General features: G+C 40.2%; 1 protein-coding gene across 7 annotated transcripts in view; it reads right to left on the bottom strand.

Moving 5' to 3' along the window:
* Positions 1-13782, bottom strand: part of trak2 (trafficking protein, kinesin binding 2) — a 61654-nt gene that overhangs the window by 11204 nt on the left and 36668 nt on the right. For 5 of the 7 annotated variants that reach the window (XM_069196951.1, XM_069196952.1, XM_069196950.1 and 2 more), the window contains 9 exons: positions 9404-9463; positions 8598-8674; positions 7855-7971; positions 6182-6391; positions 4639-4717; positions 4295-4425; positions 3406-3480; positions 2446-2583; positions 82-161 (listed from right to left, as the gene is read on the bottom strand). In XM_069196951.1, the coding sequence (XP_069053052.1) occupies positions 82-161; positions 2446-2583; positions 3406-3480; positions 4295-4425; positions 4639-4717; positions 6182-6391; positions 7855-7971; positions 8598-8674; positions 9404-9463 (967 nt within the window). The remainder of the gene's footprint in view (positions 1-81; positions 162-2445; positions 2584-3405; positions 3481-4294; positions 4426-4638; positions 4718-6181; positions 6392-7854; positions 7972-8597; positions 8675-9403; positions 9464-13782) is intronic. The other 2 variants (XM_069196953.1, XM_069196955.1) reach the window with 1 other exon arrangement.

Consider the following 13782-nt stretch of genomic DNA (forward strand, 5'->3'; position numbering starts at 1 on the left):
GTTTAAATTTAAAACTTAAAACATCTGTATCCTGCAGGTTTTTAAGACATTGTAACTTGGTCCTGCTGATTTTGGGCTGACCTTTGGTCATAAAAGACGTTTTCTTCCTCCACACTCAACTCTCTTCGCATAGTTACTTCAATTTCAGCAGCTAAAGAGTCCTGTAACAGACAGAAAAGTGTAAAAAGACAGCCTTCATTAGTGAAAAAAAGAAGACATTCAACATTAATTACTCTCAATTTACAAATACTGTGTACATATGACAGCACAGCACTAAACTACTAGTCAGGAAACACTGGGAAGATGTTTTAATCAGCACAGCATTTCTCAACTTGTGTGTTGTGGAATTTTGGAAAAATCACAAATGAGAACAATGTAAATTAATATATTATTATTATATATTATTAAAGTTTCTTTTTGAAGTTTGATGGACAGAAAAAGACCAAAAACTGAAAATGTCTAAGGATCTGAGCAAGAGCTCTAAGCTTCACAGTCATCAATTCCTGCCAGGATAAGGAAAATACTGTAACCCATCTTCCTCAACCCAGATTTGTAGCCTTTCTATTAACTTCAATTAGTTTTAAATGAGACACCAAATAAAAGAAAACCAACAGTTTTACAGTAAAAATACAGGGGTGAATACAGAAACACCCTTATATTGTTCACAAATGTGCAAGATGATAATAACATGACTCAATACGTCTTAGATCATACAGTGCGCTTGCTCACTGCAATAATTTAACACTCATTACATAATGTACATAATGTACCAAAAATAACATCATGTGCTGTAAGATACACATCACTGTGTTAATACATTCAATTACCTTTATCTCACTTGGTGACTGTAAGACCCAGAAGAAATATTGTAGCAGTGTATCACATGCAATGTGGATTGTAATAGGCACATATTGCATTGCATAAAAAGGAATGTGAAAACTGCATTAAAAGAATGAGTCAGCAAAATCAACACACTACTGCTGATCACTAAAAATCTAGCGACAAAGTTTACAGTACAGGACACTTACTCATCGTTACATGACCCCTTGCCATGGTTTCAAAATTGGTGATTCAGCTATGAGAGCATGGATAAAAGATGAAGAGTCTCAGCAAAAAAACCTTTCTGCAAAAGTCAACATGAATGATGACTGTCCCATTGTGACTTAACGGTGGTGACTGAGGAAAGCTGTATTTTTTTCCTAATTTTAGTTTAGGACTATTTGTTTTTGCTGTTGTTAAGTGAGCCATTGGTTGCACCTATCCTTAGACCCACAGCAAACATTGGGGCCCATTCTCATCTAAATAGTAACCCTATTTTTAAACACTTATTTTAGCAATCAAATGAGCCTGCCATACTCGCTCGCTTCCTAACACCGTTGTCATGCCCAGGCTGGGACCGATTCGCGTACCGCGGTTGCCAGGGACAAACGCCGCAGTCGCACGAGCTCCCAGCCTTCAACCGAGCCTGTTCAGACGAGGTCGGGACGGCGGTCAATTAGAACTAATTATTATCAATCGGGGAATCAATTCACAACTCAGACCACTTAATGTACTGCACATTTAAGATGGTTCACTCCGCTGAGCGTTACCATTAGTGCTTTGAGTGGAGTGTCCAGAAAAATGCTATATAAGTGTAAGCAATTCTTATTACTATAACCGTCCAGCCCTCTCCAGCCATTTTCTGCTGAGAGCCTCACCTCACTCGATAGTTTTCCCCCTCATTATTCTCCCTGCTCGGGCGTCCTTGCTTTCCTGGAGACGTCCACCCTGGGACCCGCCTGCCTGCGCCACACTCTCTCCCTCATCACCCTCGCACTCGCTCCCTGCTTCACCTGAGCTTTCCTGCGCTTGGGCTTCAGTCAACCACAAAGCTGCAGTTTCTTTCTGACAGTAGCAGCATAACAAGTGTGTAATGTCTGCTAAGCCACCACACTCTGTCCCAAAGTCGGTTATATATTAAGCTTAGCCATTAACATCATTAGCTTGGTAAGAAGGCAGTATTGTGTTACCAATAAGGGCTGTAAATCTTCTGCTGCTGCAAGCAACGGGCGCAAGCCGGAGTTCACCCTGGACGCGATGCCAGTGCATCACAGGGCAGACAGATACAGACACACACTTCCACCAGGGCGAATTTTCCCAGAGCCAATGAACCCACCAGCGTGTTTTTGAACTGTGGGAATAAACCCACACGAACACGTGGGGAACATGCAAACTCCATGCAGACAGGACCCCCACAGAACCTGATTTCCATCTCTGCTCCGCGGAGGTTATGTTGTATGCGACAAAAGAGTAAAGTCCAGCTCTTTAAAGTCTTCAGGTTTGAAACATCGCTGTGAGGCGTACAGATCTTTAATATGGACACTCCAGGGTCTCAGGCTAGGACAGGGAAAAGGCTGGTGTAGCCCATGCTGAGGCCAGATGAGGGAGTAAGGGGGGAGGTCTCACCATAGGAAAGAGCCCATAGGACTGGTGACAGCGCATGGCTGAGCTGGGGGCGGACTTGCTCCTGAGCTCCTTCATCTCTTCCTGGGATTCCTGGAGCATCCCCAGGCACTCTGCGTTCCGATCCTGAAGCTCATGGAGCTAAAAGACAGGCCACTGTTACAAGCACACAATGGGATTCCAGTAAAAAAATCCTTCTACTACATGCATGGGTGAGAACTGTCATTAGTGCCTTGTTGCCCAGAAAATATTGACTAAAGTGCATTACATTATTCATTTTTTTTTGTTGATAAAATAGTTTTTGCAGCACTTTACGTCATCTGTCGCTTTGTAAGTTAATACGTTGTATGAAGGAGCTCTTATTGTATAAGAGGTATCTCCTGTTGTTTTTAAGTGGACAAGTATAGATACTTCTTGCATCTCTAAAATCATTTTTTGTTGCCCATAAACAAAGCCTCAAGTTTTTATGTTAGCATCCTGGGCAGGTTTGTAATTTCAGAGTGTGTAGAACATCATGCTAGAAACAACTCCAGCAGATGGTACAAGCAGAAATGTCACATTTTTCAAAGTGAAATGTCAAAATAAAAAAGAAAGAAAATCTGCTTTATTAAGCAGAAATCAAAGTGAAGGAGAATTATATGTGTGTTTACAGCAGGTAAGCCTCAAGCTGGGTAATTTTGCAGGTGCATTCTGGGATGTCCAGTAAAGCCATTCAGATCACTTCCATCGTTTTTTAAATATAGCTGGAAATGTTTAAAGAGAAAAGTCATTTCTGGAAAACTTCATCAAGCGATTTAATCTTTTCAGATTCTGTCATTTTATTTCAGAAGTGACAGTTAAAGAACATTTATATCGTTCAACAAAATAAATGTTCTGGGAATTGTATTGCACCGAGCACGAGTCATGAAAAATAAAAAAAGTAACTATCAAAAATGGGAAAAGAGATGGACAAGACATCCATACTTCTGCTGTGAGCTGCCGCTGAGCATCTTTGGAAGCCTGCAGATGAATTTTTAGCTCTTCTTTTTCAATCGCCAACTGCAGAAAACACAAGCATAAAGGACAAACATTTAACAACATGCTACATTTTTCACCGAGATCATCGTCACAAGAGTGCACAGTATACTTAAGCAATGGAAAAATGGCATAGGACCATGGAAATTAGTTTCCTTTAATTAACTGTTGTTAAAACCTACTGTTGTAAAAACATTGCATTATAGAAGTTAATACTTTCACTTTTTCTTTTCATTTGGCTGCCAAAGATCTCGAACTAAAACTTCTGAATCAAACTCAGGGAATTTTGTGACAAAACTGGACTTTGCCAGGGGAGATTTGCCAGCAATTATATCATCCTGCAACTCACAACTGGTAACCCACTGAAACTCAGCAGGTGTGAGCCTGGTCAGTACCTGGACGGGAGACCTCCTGGGAAAAACTAAGGTAACTGCTCTCCTTACAGTCTGTGTGGGTCCCAGTATAGAAACGGATACACTATACTGTAAAAAAGGCGCTGTCCGCCGGAATCTCCACAGTCATTAAAAATCCCAGGGCGTTTCTCAAAAAGAGTAGGGGTGTAAACCTGACAGCCTGGCCAATTTTCTCCCAGACCTCCCTGATATGGCCTCCTAATAATCCTCATCTCTGAACTGGCTTCATCACTCTGTTCTCCTCCCCACTGATAGCTGGTGTGCGGTGAGCGTACTGGCGCACTATGGCTGCTGTCGCATCATCCAAGTGGGTACTGCACATTGGTGGAGGGGATTATTATTATTATTATTATTATTATTATTATTATTATTATTATTGCAGGTCAGGACGAGTAGTGGAAGGTTGGTATCTTCAGAGTTCTCACCTCCTTGACCCGGTGCTGCAGTTCGACTATCTGAGAGAGCAAGGTGGCGATCTCCTCCTGATGCCTCAACAACTCCTCATTCTTTCGAGACAGCTCCTCCGTCATCGCCACCATCTGGCTGTTAGACTCCCCTGTGCACACCAAGGAACACACATGGTCACTGAGCAGACAAGCTCACTGTAAAGAAAGAACTTCATAACTAAGGAACGCGATTTAAAACTCAGCATTGCTCCTCGTACTGCTTTTTCTAAAGCACAGCGTATGGCCATGAGAGAAAATATCTGGGCTATTACAATAAACAACAATGACTTAAAACACTTTTTTCGCATTCAACCAAAACTTACTGAGTTCTTTCACACAGTCGCTGACCAACTGCTGCTCTTTCTCCTCATATGTGATGGTCTCAGTCTTTAAGTGGCAAGCCTAGAACAGAACAACAACGACAACAATTTTGAGACCTTGACTTAGCTGGGCAAAAACTGTTAAGAAACATGACTATGGTTGGTTTAAACTCTGTTTCAACTGGCTCTGTCGTGTTCACATCATTGTCCTCACTTTTCTTCCTCAAGAATTTCTCTACTTGGCAATGCCACACGTAATGATTAACTGCCCGTTCTGTTAAAGAACCCCTATCAAGGATACTGTCCTCACATTTTACTTCATTAAAAAGAAAATAAAGCTTTGTCTCGAGTAAAACAGTAATTGTAATTTTAGTTCAGTCCTGCATTATAATACCATTTATTAAATTGGTAAATTTACACTGCAACACAGTCACTGCATAAATATGTGCCCAAACGTCTTTCTACCAATGGAAAACTATAGTCCTTGAAAGCAAAAACCATGTATAGGGCTACTAATATGAAAGGTTCTTTGTGGAGAAACAAATAATAAGGAATCTAAATAAAAAATAATAAGTTAATAAGTCTTTTGAATCTGCTGTTGGTCTCCTTCCAGTCTTCCATCACACTCCATCTTCCATCAATTTTCTAACAGCTTCATCCAATTCAGAGTAGCAGGAGAGCTGGAGCCTATCCCAGCAAGCAAGGATATGGGATCAAGGAGGGATACACCCTGGACTGGACACCAGTACATCTCAGGGCAGACACGGACCCAAACACACACACATTCACACCAGCTTTTAGAGCTTTTTACAGAAGCCAATAAACCTACCAATATGTCACTGGACCACCACTGCACGTGACCACAGGGAGAACGTGCAGACTCCACACAGATAGCACCCCAGGTCTGGAATTGTGACCCCAGGGCCCCAGCGCTACGAGGCAGCAATGCCTACCACTGTGCCACCGTGCCGCCCGTTTGTTGAAGACTTAACGTTTCTTTCTCAATTTTGTTCATTAAATATTACAGAGTAGTCACAGCAGAGACATTACGTTTTACACTTCATAAGAATCAACTTTTGAAAAAGAGATGAAAAATGAAATTAAGGATGAAAAAGTGAGAATGAAAGAGAAAAAAAACAGGTACAGTCAAAGCTATATCAGAGTTTACCATAAAAAGGCATAAAGTTTATAGTGTAATTATATATAGTGGCTTAGGAGTATATACTGAGCTCCTCTTTCAAACCTAGCGCTCTCAAAGGCTTATCCCACAATTCTTTAAAATTGGAACACTTAACATTTCATTAGGCAACCAGCTCTGATTAGACAAGCTGTTTAAAAGGTTACAAATGAAACAAAGGCATTCCTCCCATCTCAGTACTTTTCCTACTTCTTTTTGCCTACACATACCCAGACCCTCTGGAGATGAAGCCGAGACAAACGAATACTTTTTAATGCGCATCGCCAAGTCTGAAGCAGATGGGAAACTGGTGGAAGGAAAGCAAGAGCGCGACAGAACAATCCGGAACGTGCGCAGGGGCTTGGATACCTGCGAGCGCAGGGCCAGGTTCTCCTCCTCCAGGTCGTGCAGTTTGCTCTGCAGCGCCTCCAGCTGGCTGAGCCCATGAGCCAGGCTGAAGGACTCGTTGTGGCGCAGCGGAGTGGAGCAGCTGGAGTCCGTCTCACTCTCCTCCGACGCGCTGGCTACGATGCGCAGTAGCTCGTCCTTTTTGGACAACTCGTGCTGCAGCTGGTGAACCTGCCCACCGACAGCACAGCATGCTGGGATACCAAGCCACTAAACATCACCTACCGGGTTCAAACTAGGCATCCGGTACATACGGAATTAAATGATATTTCCAGTTACGCATACAGCCCTTTTCAAAACTGAAAATTAGTTTGTTCAAAGCCAATTCGAAAATTGCAAAGGTGAATTAATAAAAATCTAATACTACATATCTTAAAGTAGTACCAGGGCAGAGAATAGCATATGAAATGCCCCATTCAATGTACAAGAAACTCTAAGACTTGTATTTGTCCCATGCTCAAAATCAGAGATTCGATGTTTGAGATAAGAATACAAAATTGCAACTTTGGGAACAAACACATATCGGGAATGAAACAATGCAGCTGTAGATTTAACTCAAGAGTACAGAGATATATAACTGAATAAATCACGTACAGTACTTCAGAACGTGGATCAGCTTCTTTTCATTTGAATTTTCAAATCTGCTGGTGGTATAAAGCGACCCAGAAACTGTTTAGGATTTCAATGTTCAAGGTCTGGGAAGGCGCAGTACTTGTTTAGACAGAATTAAGGACAGAAATTTCCAGATGTCCAGATCTTGAGGACCAGACGCAGAGAATTATAAAGTAGTCTGCTACAGAACAAACATCGGTTTGTTTGCAAAGTGTTGAAAGACAAAATGCAGAAACCAATTTGCCAATGAAATTATATGTTACATTTTGGTAGCATCATGTACTAGTGGTAAGGACTCCAGATTTCTGACTATCTGCAGGGTACTTCACTAGTTATCGCTCTGCTCTAAAAATGGGTCTTGTAAATGAAACTTGTTTCTCAGTTAACTTACCTGGCAAAATAAAGAATTAAAGAATTCAAAGTATACTAACTAGACAAACCAAAAATTAAACTTTCATTGCTTCAATTACATAAAACCTGTCTTAACTTTGAAATAACCTGGAATCGCATGACTCTAGTCAGCTTGAGTTTGTGTACAGGTCAAAATATCAGGAAACATCACTGAATTTAGTGTAAGACTTCTGTGAGCAGCTAAAACAACTTGGATAAGAGGCGATATGAACTAAACAAGTCCTCCAAGGCTTGTAGCCTAGTTATACCCCAATTATGAGATTAGAACTGCTGTCAGTCAGTGTAAGATTCTGATGAGTTTAAAGGTGTGTGAGGTTGAACTCACTGAAATATAGCGAACTGTCCAAAAAGCAGATGATGAATGCCTCTCTCTTCCACTTCAAACCAATCATGTTGCCTAATTTGACCAGAGGGTTCTTATTTAATATTTAATCTTTTAAGAAAAGTGTACATAATGCCATTTCATCACTAGACATTTAGGAGGGGATCTTTCCTCAGAGGCAGTGAAAAGAAAGAAACTGAAATAAAGACTCGACATGGCAACAAGAACCACAATGCATTGCAACGACAGCGCCACAGTGGAGCCTGGGAGGCCCTGTTACTGCCCTCACCTGGTCGAAGGCCTGCGCCAGCTGCTCCTCCAGGGCCTCGTTGCGCTCCTGCAGGACGTGGTTGCGCTGGAGGAGAGACTGGCCTATCCTGGCCGCCAGCTCCAGGTCCCGATCTCTCTGAGGAGGGGCAAGGGACAGACCAACACGTCACCCTGGGGGCAGCACTCAGGACGGTATACAAAGCCAAAAACAGGCCGCTACGATTCAGTGCTTTCTAGATTCTCTTTCAAGTTTCAGTTTTCCCCATGACACAGTGTACTGTATATAGATGTGCTGGACACTTTGGCTGCTGGTGGACATTGTCAGAAAAAAAAAATGTTAGTCTGTTAGTTTAAACAAAATCTCTGAGGCTGAATCCTTAATGAACAGGGCCCTGGGTTCAATTCTGGACCGGGGATGGTGTCTGTGTGGAGTCTGCATGTTCCCCTTGTGTTTGAGTAGGCTTCTCCCAGGCGCTCCCATATTTGAAAGACATACAGGTAGGTTCACTGGCTACTTGGAAAATTGGTCTTAGGGTGACTGTGTGCATATCTGGGTCTGGGTCTGCGTCTGCTCTGGGATGGACTGGAGTCTTGTGCAGGGTGTATCCTTGTGTATGTCCACTGCTTGCCGGCACAGGTTGAGACCCTGTATTAGATAACGTGGCTGGGAGATGGTTGGATGATCTAGCTAGAAATGTGTCCCCGTGAGTCATATGAGGTACAGAGTATCGTCAGAGACGGGAAGAAGATAAAGATGCTCACCTCAGCCAGGAGATGTGTAACCATGTCGATGTCATTGTAGGTTTTTGTCATCTGTTCCACCCTGTCTGAGCTGAGAACTAAGCAAAGAGAAGGCGCACAGTCAGGAAAGGTATAAAGAGGGTCTCGTGTAAGTCTTAAGGTATCTTATATTAGACGTGTAGCTAAGTTTTTTCATTCAACAACTTCTATATCTGTTGTTTTCTTTACTAACCCTCTAACATAAGATACTAATATTCCAAATCTAGAATAATATTCTTTCAAAACATCCATGGACACATGGGAAATGTCTGTGAAATAGATATGCTTTTGTTGACATCAAAAATATATTTGTTATTTACATTTGGGCAACCTTCACAGTGCCACTTCTGTATAAAACCGCTGTCTCTCTTTTATACTGTCTTGAATATAAAATACAAATTCATTTGTATTATATAGGCTACTTGTTTAAAATAAGCGTTTAGTTTGGGTGTAAGTTAATTAGTACTGTAACTCCATTATCAAAAACTTGACAAAGTTGGCATTACTGAGCTCTGGAACTGAAGTACTGTACATGGACTAAATTTTTTTTTATGGTATCATCAAATTCAATTCTATTCAAAATAATTTATTCATCAATTTAAGCAGCAAGAAATGCAACATACAACTGAACAACATATAACATACAATTCTGGTTCTCTTCTTAGGGATTGAGAAATAGGTAGTGCCACCATTTAGTGTTCCCCAATTATATACCAATGTACGTTTAAGGACGCCAGCTGTGATACTATTAAGGAAAGCCCATTTTCACAGACAGAGCCCGAGGTTACCTTGGCAGGCACTTTGGGACCCAGGGTGGGCAAAGGAGGTGGGTTCCAACGCAAGATAAGCTGAATAGATAAAGCAGGAAAATTACGTGTTAAAGGCAGACATGGGCTGATGCATTTGCAAACACGGTTCATAGAGTTTAAGATTTATTTCCACCTACACCTCAAACCAAGTCCTACCCCCGCCAGTAACAGTATCCATTCATGTACTGTATATGTCACACATCTGTTCATGATCTTTTCAGAGACTTCAATGCTTCAGGTTAAGGAAAGCTACACTGAGCTGAATGAATAGCAACAGGTGGAGTTGTGATGGACATTGTAGGTCTCACCTTAAAAGAGAGATTAATAAATCTTTCAAACTATTTGAAGTGTTTGCAAATACATTTGAACCCAATTCCAGTTAAAGCACAGGAAGGAGGAAGAAGGCAGATACTGAGTGCAAGGGTGAGTGACAGAAATGAGATACTTCTGTAGGTCCACCCAAAAGATATAAAGATGACATGACAGTAAAGTCTTTTGTGTGCCCCTCCATGTGTAGTTTTAGGGGTGACCAAAGTTTCAAAAGTCAAACCTTTTTTCCCCAAAGACTGCAGTCTGAGAAAGACAACTGCTAACTCTAAATAAAAAAGTATAAAAAAAATGTGCTTCAGTTCCCTTTTATAAATATAATAAGAGCATATATTGTCCCGATATTACTACTTCGAAAAGCTAATTCTGTTTTGTTTTCTTCATACAGGCCTAGATAAACAGTGGCATGCAGACACTAATTCCAAATATCTATCAGTTATGAAAGTAAATGAAGTTTTAACTAATACATTCGTGACCACAAGACTACAGATACTATACACCTAGTTATTTGGATCTGCTTCTTTCTAACACTTAGAGTATGCTGGAAATAATCACTCATACTGGATACATTTTTTCCCAACTGTTCTCCTTGATGATTGTCACTTCCAGCTGAATTTCCATTACTGAAACGTCAATAAATAACAAAATGAGAGCCCAACTGTTTAGCCCAAGGATCAAATGTACACAGATACTGATATACAACTGCCATAACATGGTATTTCTGGCAAGAAAATGCTTTATCATGTCTTGCTCTGACTATTAATACATTCTTGAATATACATACAGAAGTTTGAAAGTCTACATTAAAATGTGGCAACATCCAAAATATTTTTTTCTATTACTATAACAAAAACAGACACCATGATTTACAGAACAATTAATACCATAATAAATGGGAATAATCTAAAATCATTACAATATCAAAACCACAAATTTCTTATATGTAATTCAAGAAGATAACCTAGAATGTTCTCTCAGAAGTCTTAATTTTTCATTATTTCTAATAATTCTAGGCAATGTCAACGATTTAGTTAGAGATTACATACAAAAACACAGGTGCTCAAAAATACTGTATTTCACTATATTGGTGGTTATAAATAGCATACTGTACCTCAGTAAATTGTTTAAATTGAGATACATTCTACTCTAATATTATTCTATTCTAAATTTTAGCCCTAAAGCTTGCCAATCCGCAACATTTGAAACATATTTTGCTACTAACAAGCCAACACATTTTAACTGGTTGAAAAAAAGGACTTGCTTTTTGAGAAAACAAATGATCTAAAAGTGTAATTTCTACTTACGTGGTCCAATCCTGCTAAAATCTTTTTTAAAAGAGCTAGAGTCTGAGTAGTCTTCAGGCCATCGTGTACTTAACTCTTGTCTACACATGAAATCAAGTTCATTCTGACCATTTCTAACTGCTCAAGAGTTTCAGAAGTTCAATTAATCGAATTCGTCTCCCTGTTGTGTAAAACGTACAGTTGGCAGTTTAAATGGCCTGATTTTGCACTGAAAGCAACCAAGGAGCTCTCAGATCACAAGGACAAAATAGCAAGAAGAAGAAGAAGCTGTGAAACACAAAACGTTTTCTTCTGCGCAAGACCGCAAACCCGGCAATTAATAAAATCCCTTCCTGTCCTCTCTGTTCAAGTGCATTTTGATTGGGGAGTGTTCTCCTGTTATCATCTCCTAATGTCATAAACACTGGGCCAAAGTCACAACGGTTACAGCACAGCATTTCTCATATTTGATACAGAGGCTGCCAAGTACGTACAGAATCTACTGTACCTCTTGTAAATATTTTCAGAATTTACACAGATAACATGAAGAAAACCAAGTTGCTCCAGTGTTAGCAAAATTGTAATAAGTAGTGGTGTCAACACCATTGTTTTAGTTACATCTGACTCTGGACAGGTACAACCTAACAAACCTAAATTTCCCTGTTACTTAAACGGGAGAAACAATCTTTCATTTCTTCACCTGATGTGCTGTGTAATGGGGCTGCAAGTACAGTATACAATGGTAGGCACTGTACTTCAGTGCAGAGCCTTGAAGAATTGGGTGCCTTCCTATATGCAATACATAGGATGAGAGGCACTATATAAATAATTTAAATTATTATTATAATTATGGGTGTGGGGTGTGGAGGAGACTCTTAAATATTTAAATCAAAGGACATACAAAGACATGGCAAAACATTTGACCACAGACTGACATGGCACATTGTAAGCAAAAAAACACCAAGCAGTACTCTATGTATAGTAAACATTTAGTCATGCATACAGCTTTGAAAAGTAATATCATTTCAAGGAAAAAGACATTAAACAAGAGACATGTAGAATGAGTCAGATCACACCAATAAGGACAAAGCCAGAATGAAGAGAAGAGGTTTTCAGTTAAAGTATTTAATTATTAAGACTTCTATTTTCATGAACATGCATATTGGGGATTACAGCACCACCCTGTGTGGTTAAGAGCTAGAAATTTGCTATAAGCAGATTCACTTTTCTAGTTCACCAGAGTCAACAGAATCCAAAGGAAACAAGGTATAAACAGTTATTGTCCTGTAATGAATTACAAAAAACAATATGCACTATTTATATTTTTTTTAAAACACACATTTTTTTCATGATTAAATCCAAGTGCGCTAACAACACATTTCATCCAACTGCAGTCTCTTACACACCAGTCTGGTAAGCCGTAAACATGACAGATGTTAGGCTGCTCTCTGGTTCTTTCTCCTGAGCTTTTTCCACAGGTCCCTTCTTTATGCTTACATACGCATCATATTTTTTATTTTACACAATCTAACAATACTGTGTTGCCATCAGGAAGACGAAAGGCTGCCTGCTCTTACCTGGCGAGAGAGAAAGAGGACTGGGATTTTGCGGCCTATCTCATTGTCTTCACCACAGAATATCTTCCTTTACCTGGGCTGTGTTACTCAGCCTGTATTGCCTCATGACACAGCTCTGTTTATGACTGGGACGGTACCTTACGTATTCTGAACATTTTACAACTTGTAGAAAACCCTTTCCACACAGACAGTATCACTACAATTTAGTGCTTAGATATCACACACTGTAAATGTTTAATGCTTCGCAAGAGCCATAAACACATTTTCTTTATCTTGACAGTAAACGTAAAACTAGTGCAAATCTTTATCCAGCAACGTATTACATTAGCAACAGAGTACTGAGAGCTCTGCAGGTGTTTATGTCTGAGCAGTGGCAAGAGCAAGCAATCTTCCTTGCCTGTCACTTAGCACTTGACTTCCTTTTTAAGGGTGAAACCTAAAGAGCGCAACTCCTTCTTGTTTAATGTCTTTAGTATCACAAACACCTGGAATCTACCATGAGATCAATCCATTTCTTTCAATCAATCAATCTTCCCCCTGATGTTCTAGATTGTTCTATACTTGCTATAATCTGCTATAATCAGTCTCCGTTGTCCAGAAACGGTCCACAAAGAATTAGTTATTTTCAATGTCCCACAGAACCTCTCTTCTTTTTAAAATAACAAATTTAACTTATTTCCTTTTGTAAGGAGCCAGCAGGATGCCTTGTCGTTTAAAATATACACCAGTGACTCCCCCCAGATACATCTTAACATCGCTTCTAGATGCTGTCCTACCCCATCCACACCAAAACTTCTGAAGTGTTTCCTTTGCTTTTTTACCTTTAGAGAAGGCACCTCTGCGGTGACATTGTCTGTGAAGCAGAACCTTCTACAGTGAATGCTTTCTCCTATTAGCTCTGATAAGCTGCAAAGGATCACCCTTAACTCTGTCTTACAGATACCGAGTTCCTCTGGCATCAGACCATAGCATCCTATTGGTGACATCAAAAATACACTGACACTGACAGGACCGCAATTTTAACCAGGTATCAAGTGTTAAGAGAACATTAATCCATACCTTGCGTATCTTGACTAGGTGCTGAAAATCCATTAAACACTCAAAAACATAGCCCAATGTTGCCCTGCTGGCCTCACAGATCACCTGAGACACCCTCACTGTAACCTATTTA

Source organism: Lepisosteus oculatus, chromosome 12, assembly GCF_040954835.1.
Source record: "Lepisosteus oculatus isolate fLepOcu1 chromosome 12, fLepOcu1.hap2, whole genome shotgun sequence".
Lineage (NCBI taxonomy): Eukaryota > Metazoa > Chordata > Actinopteri > Semionotiformes > Lepisosteidae > Lepisosteus > Lepisosteus oculatus.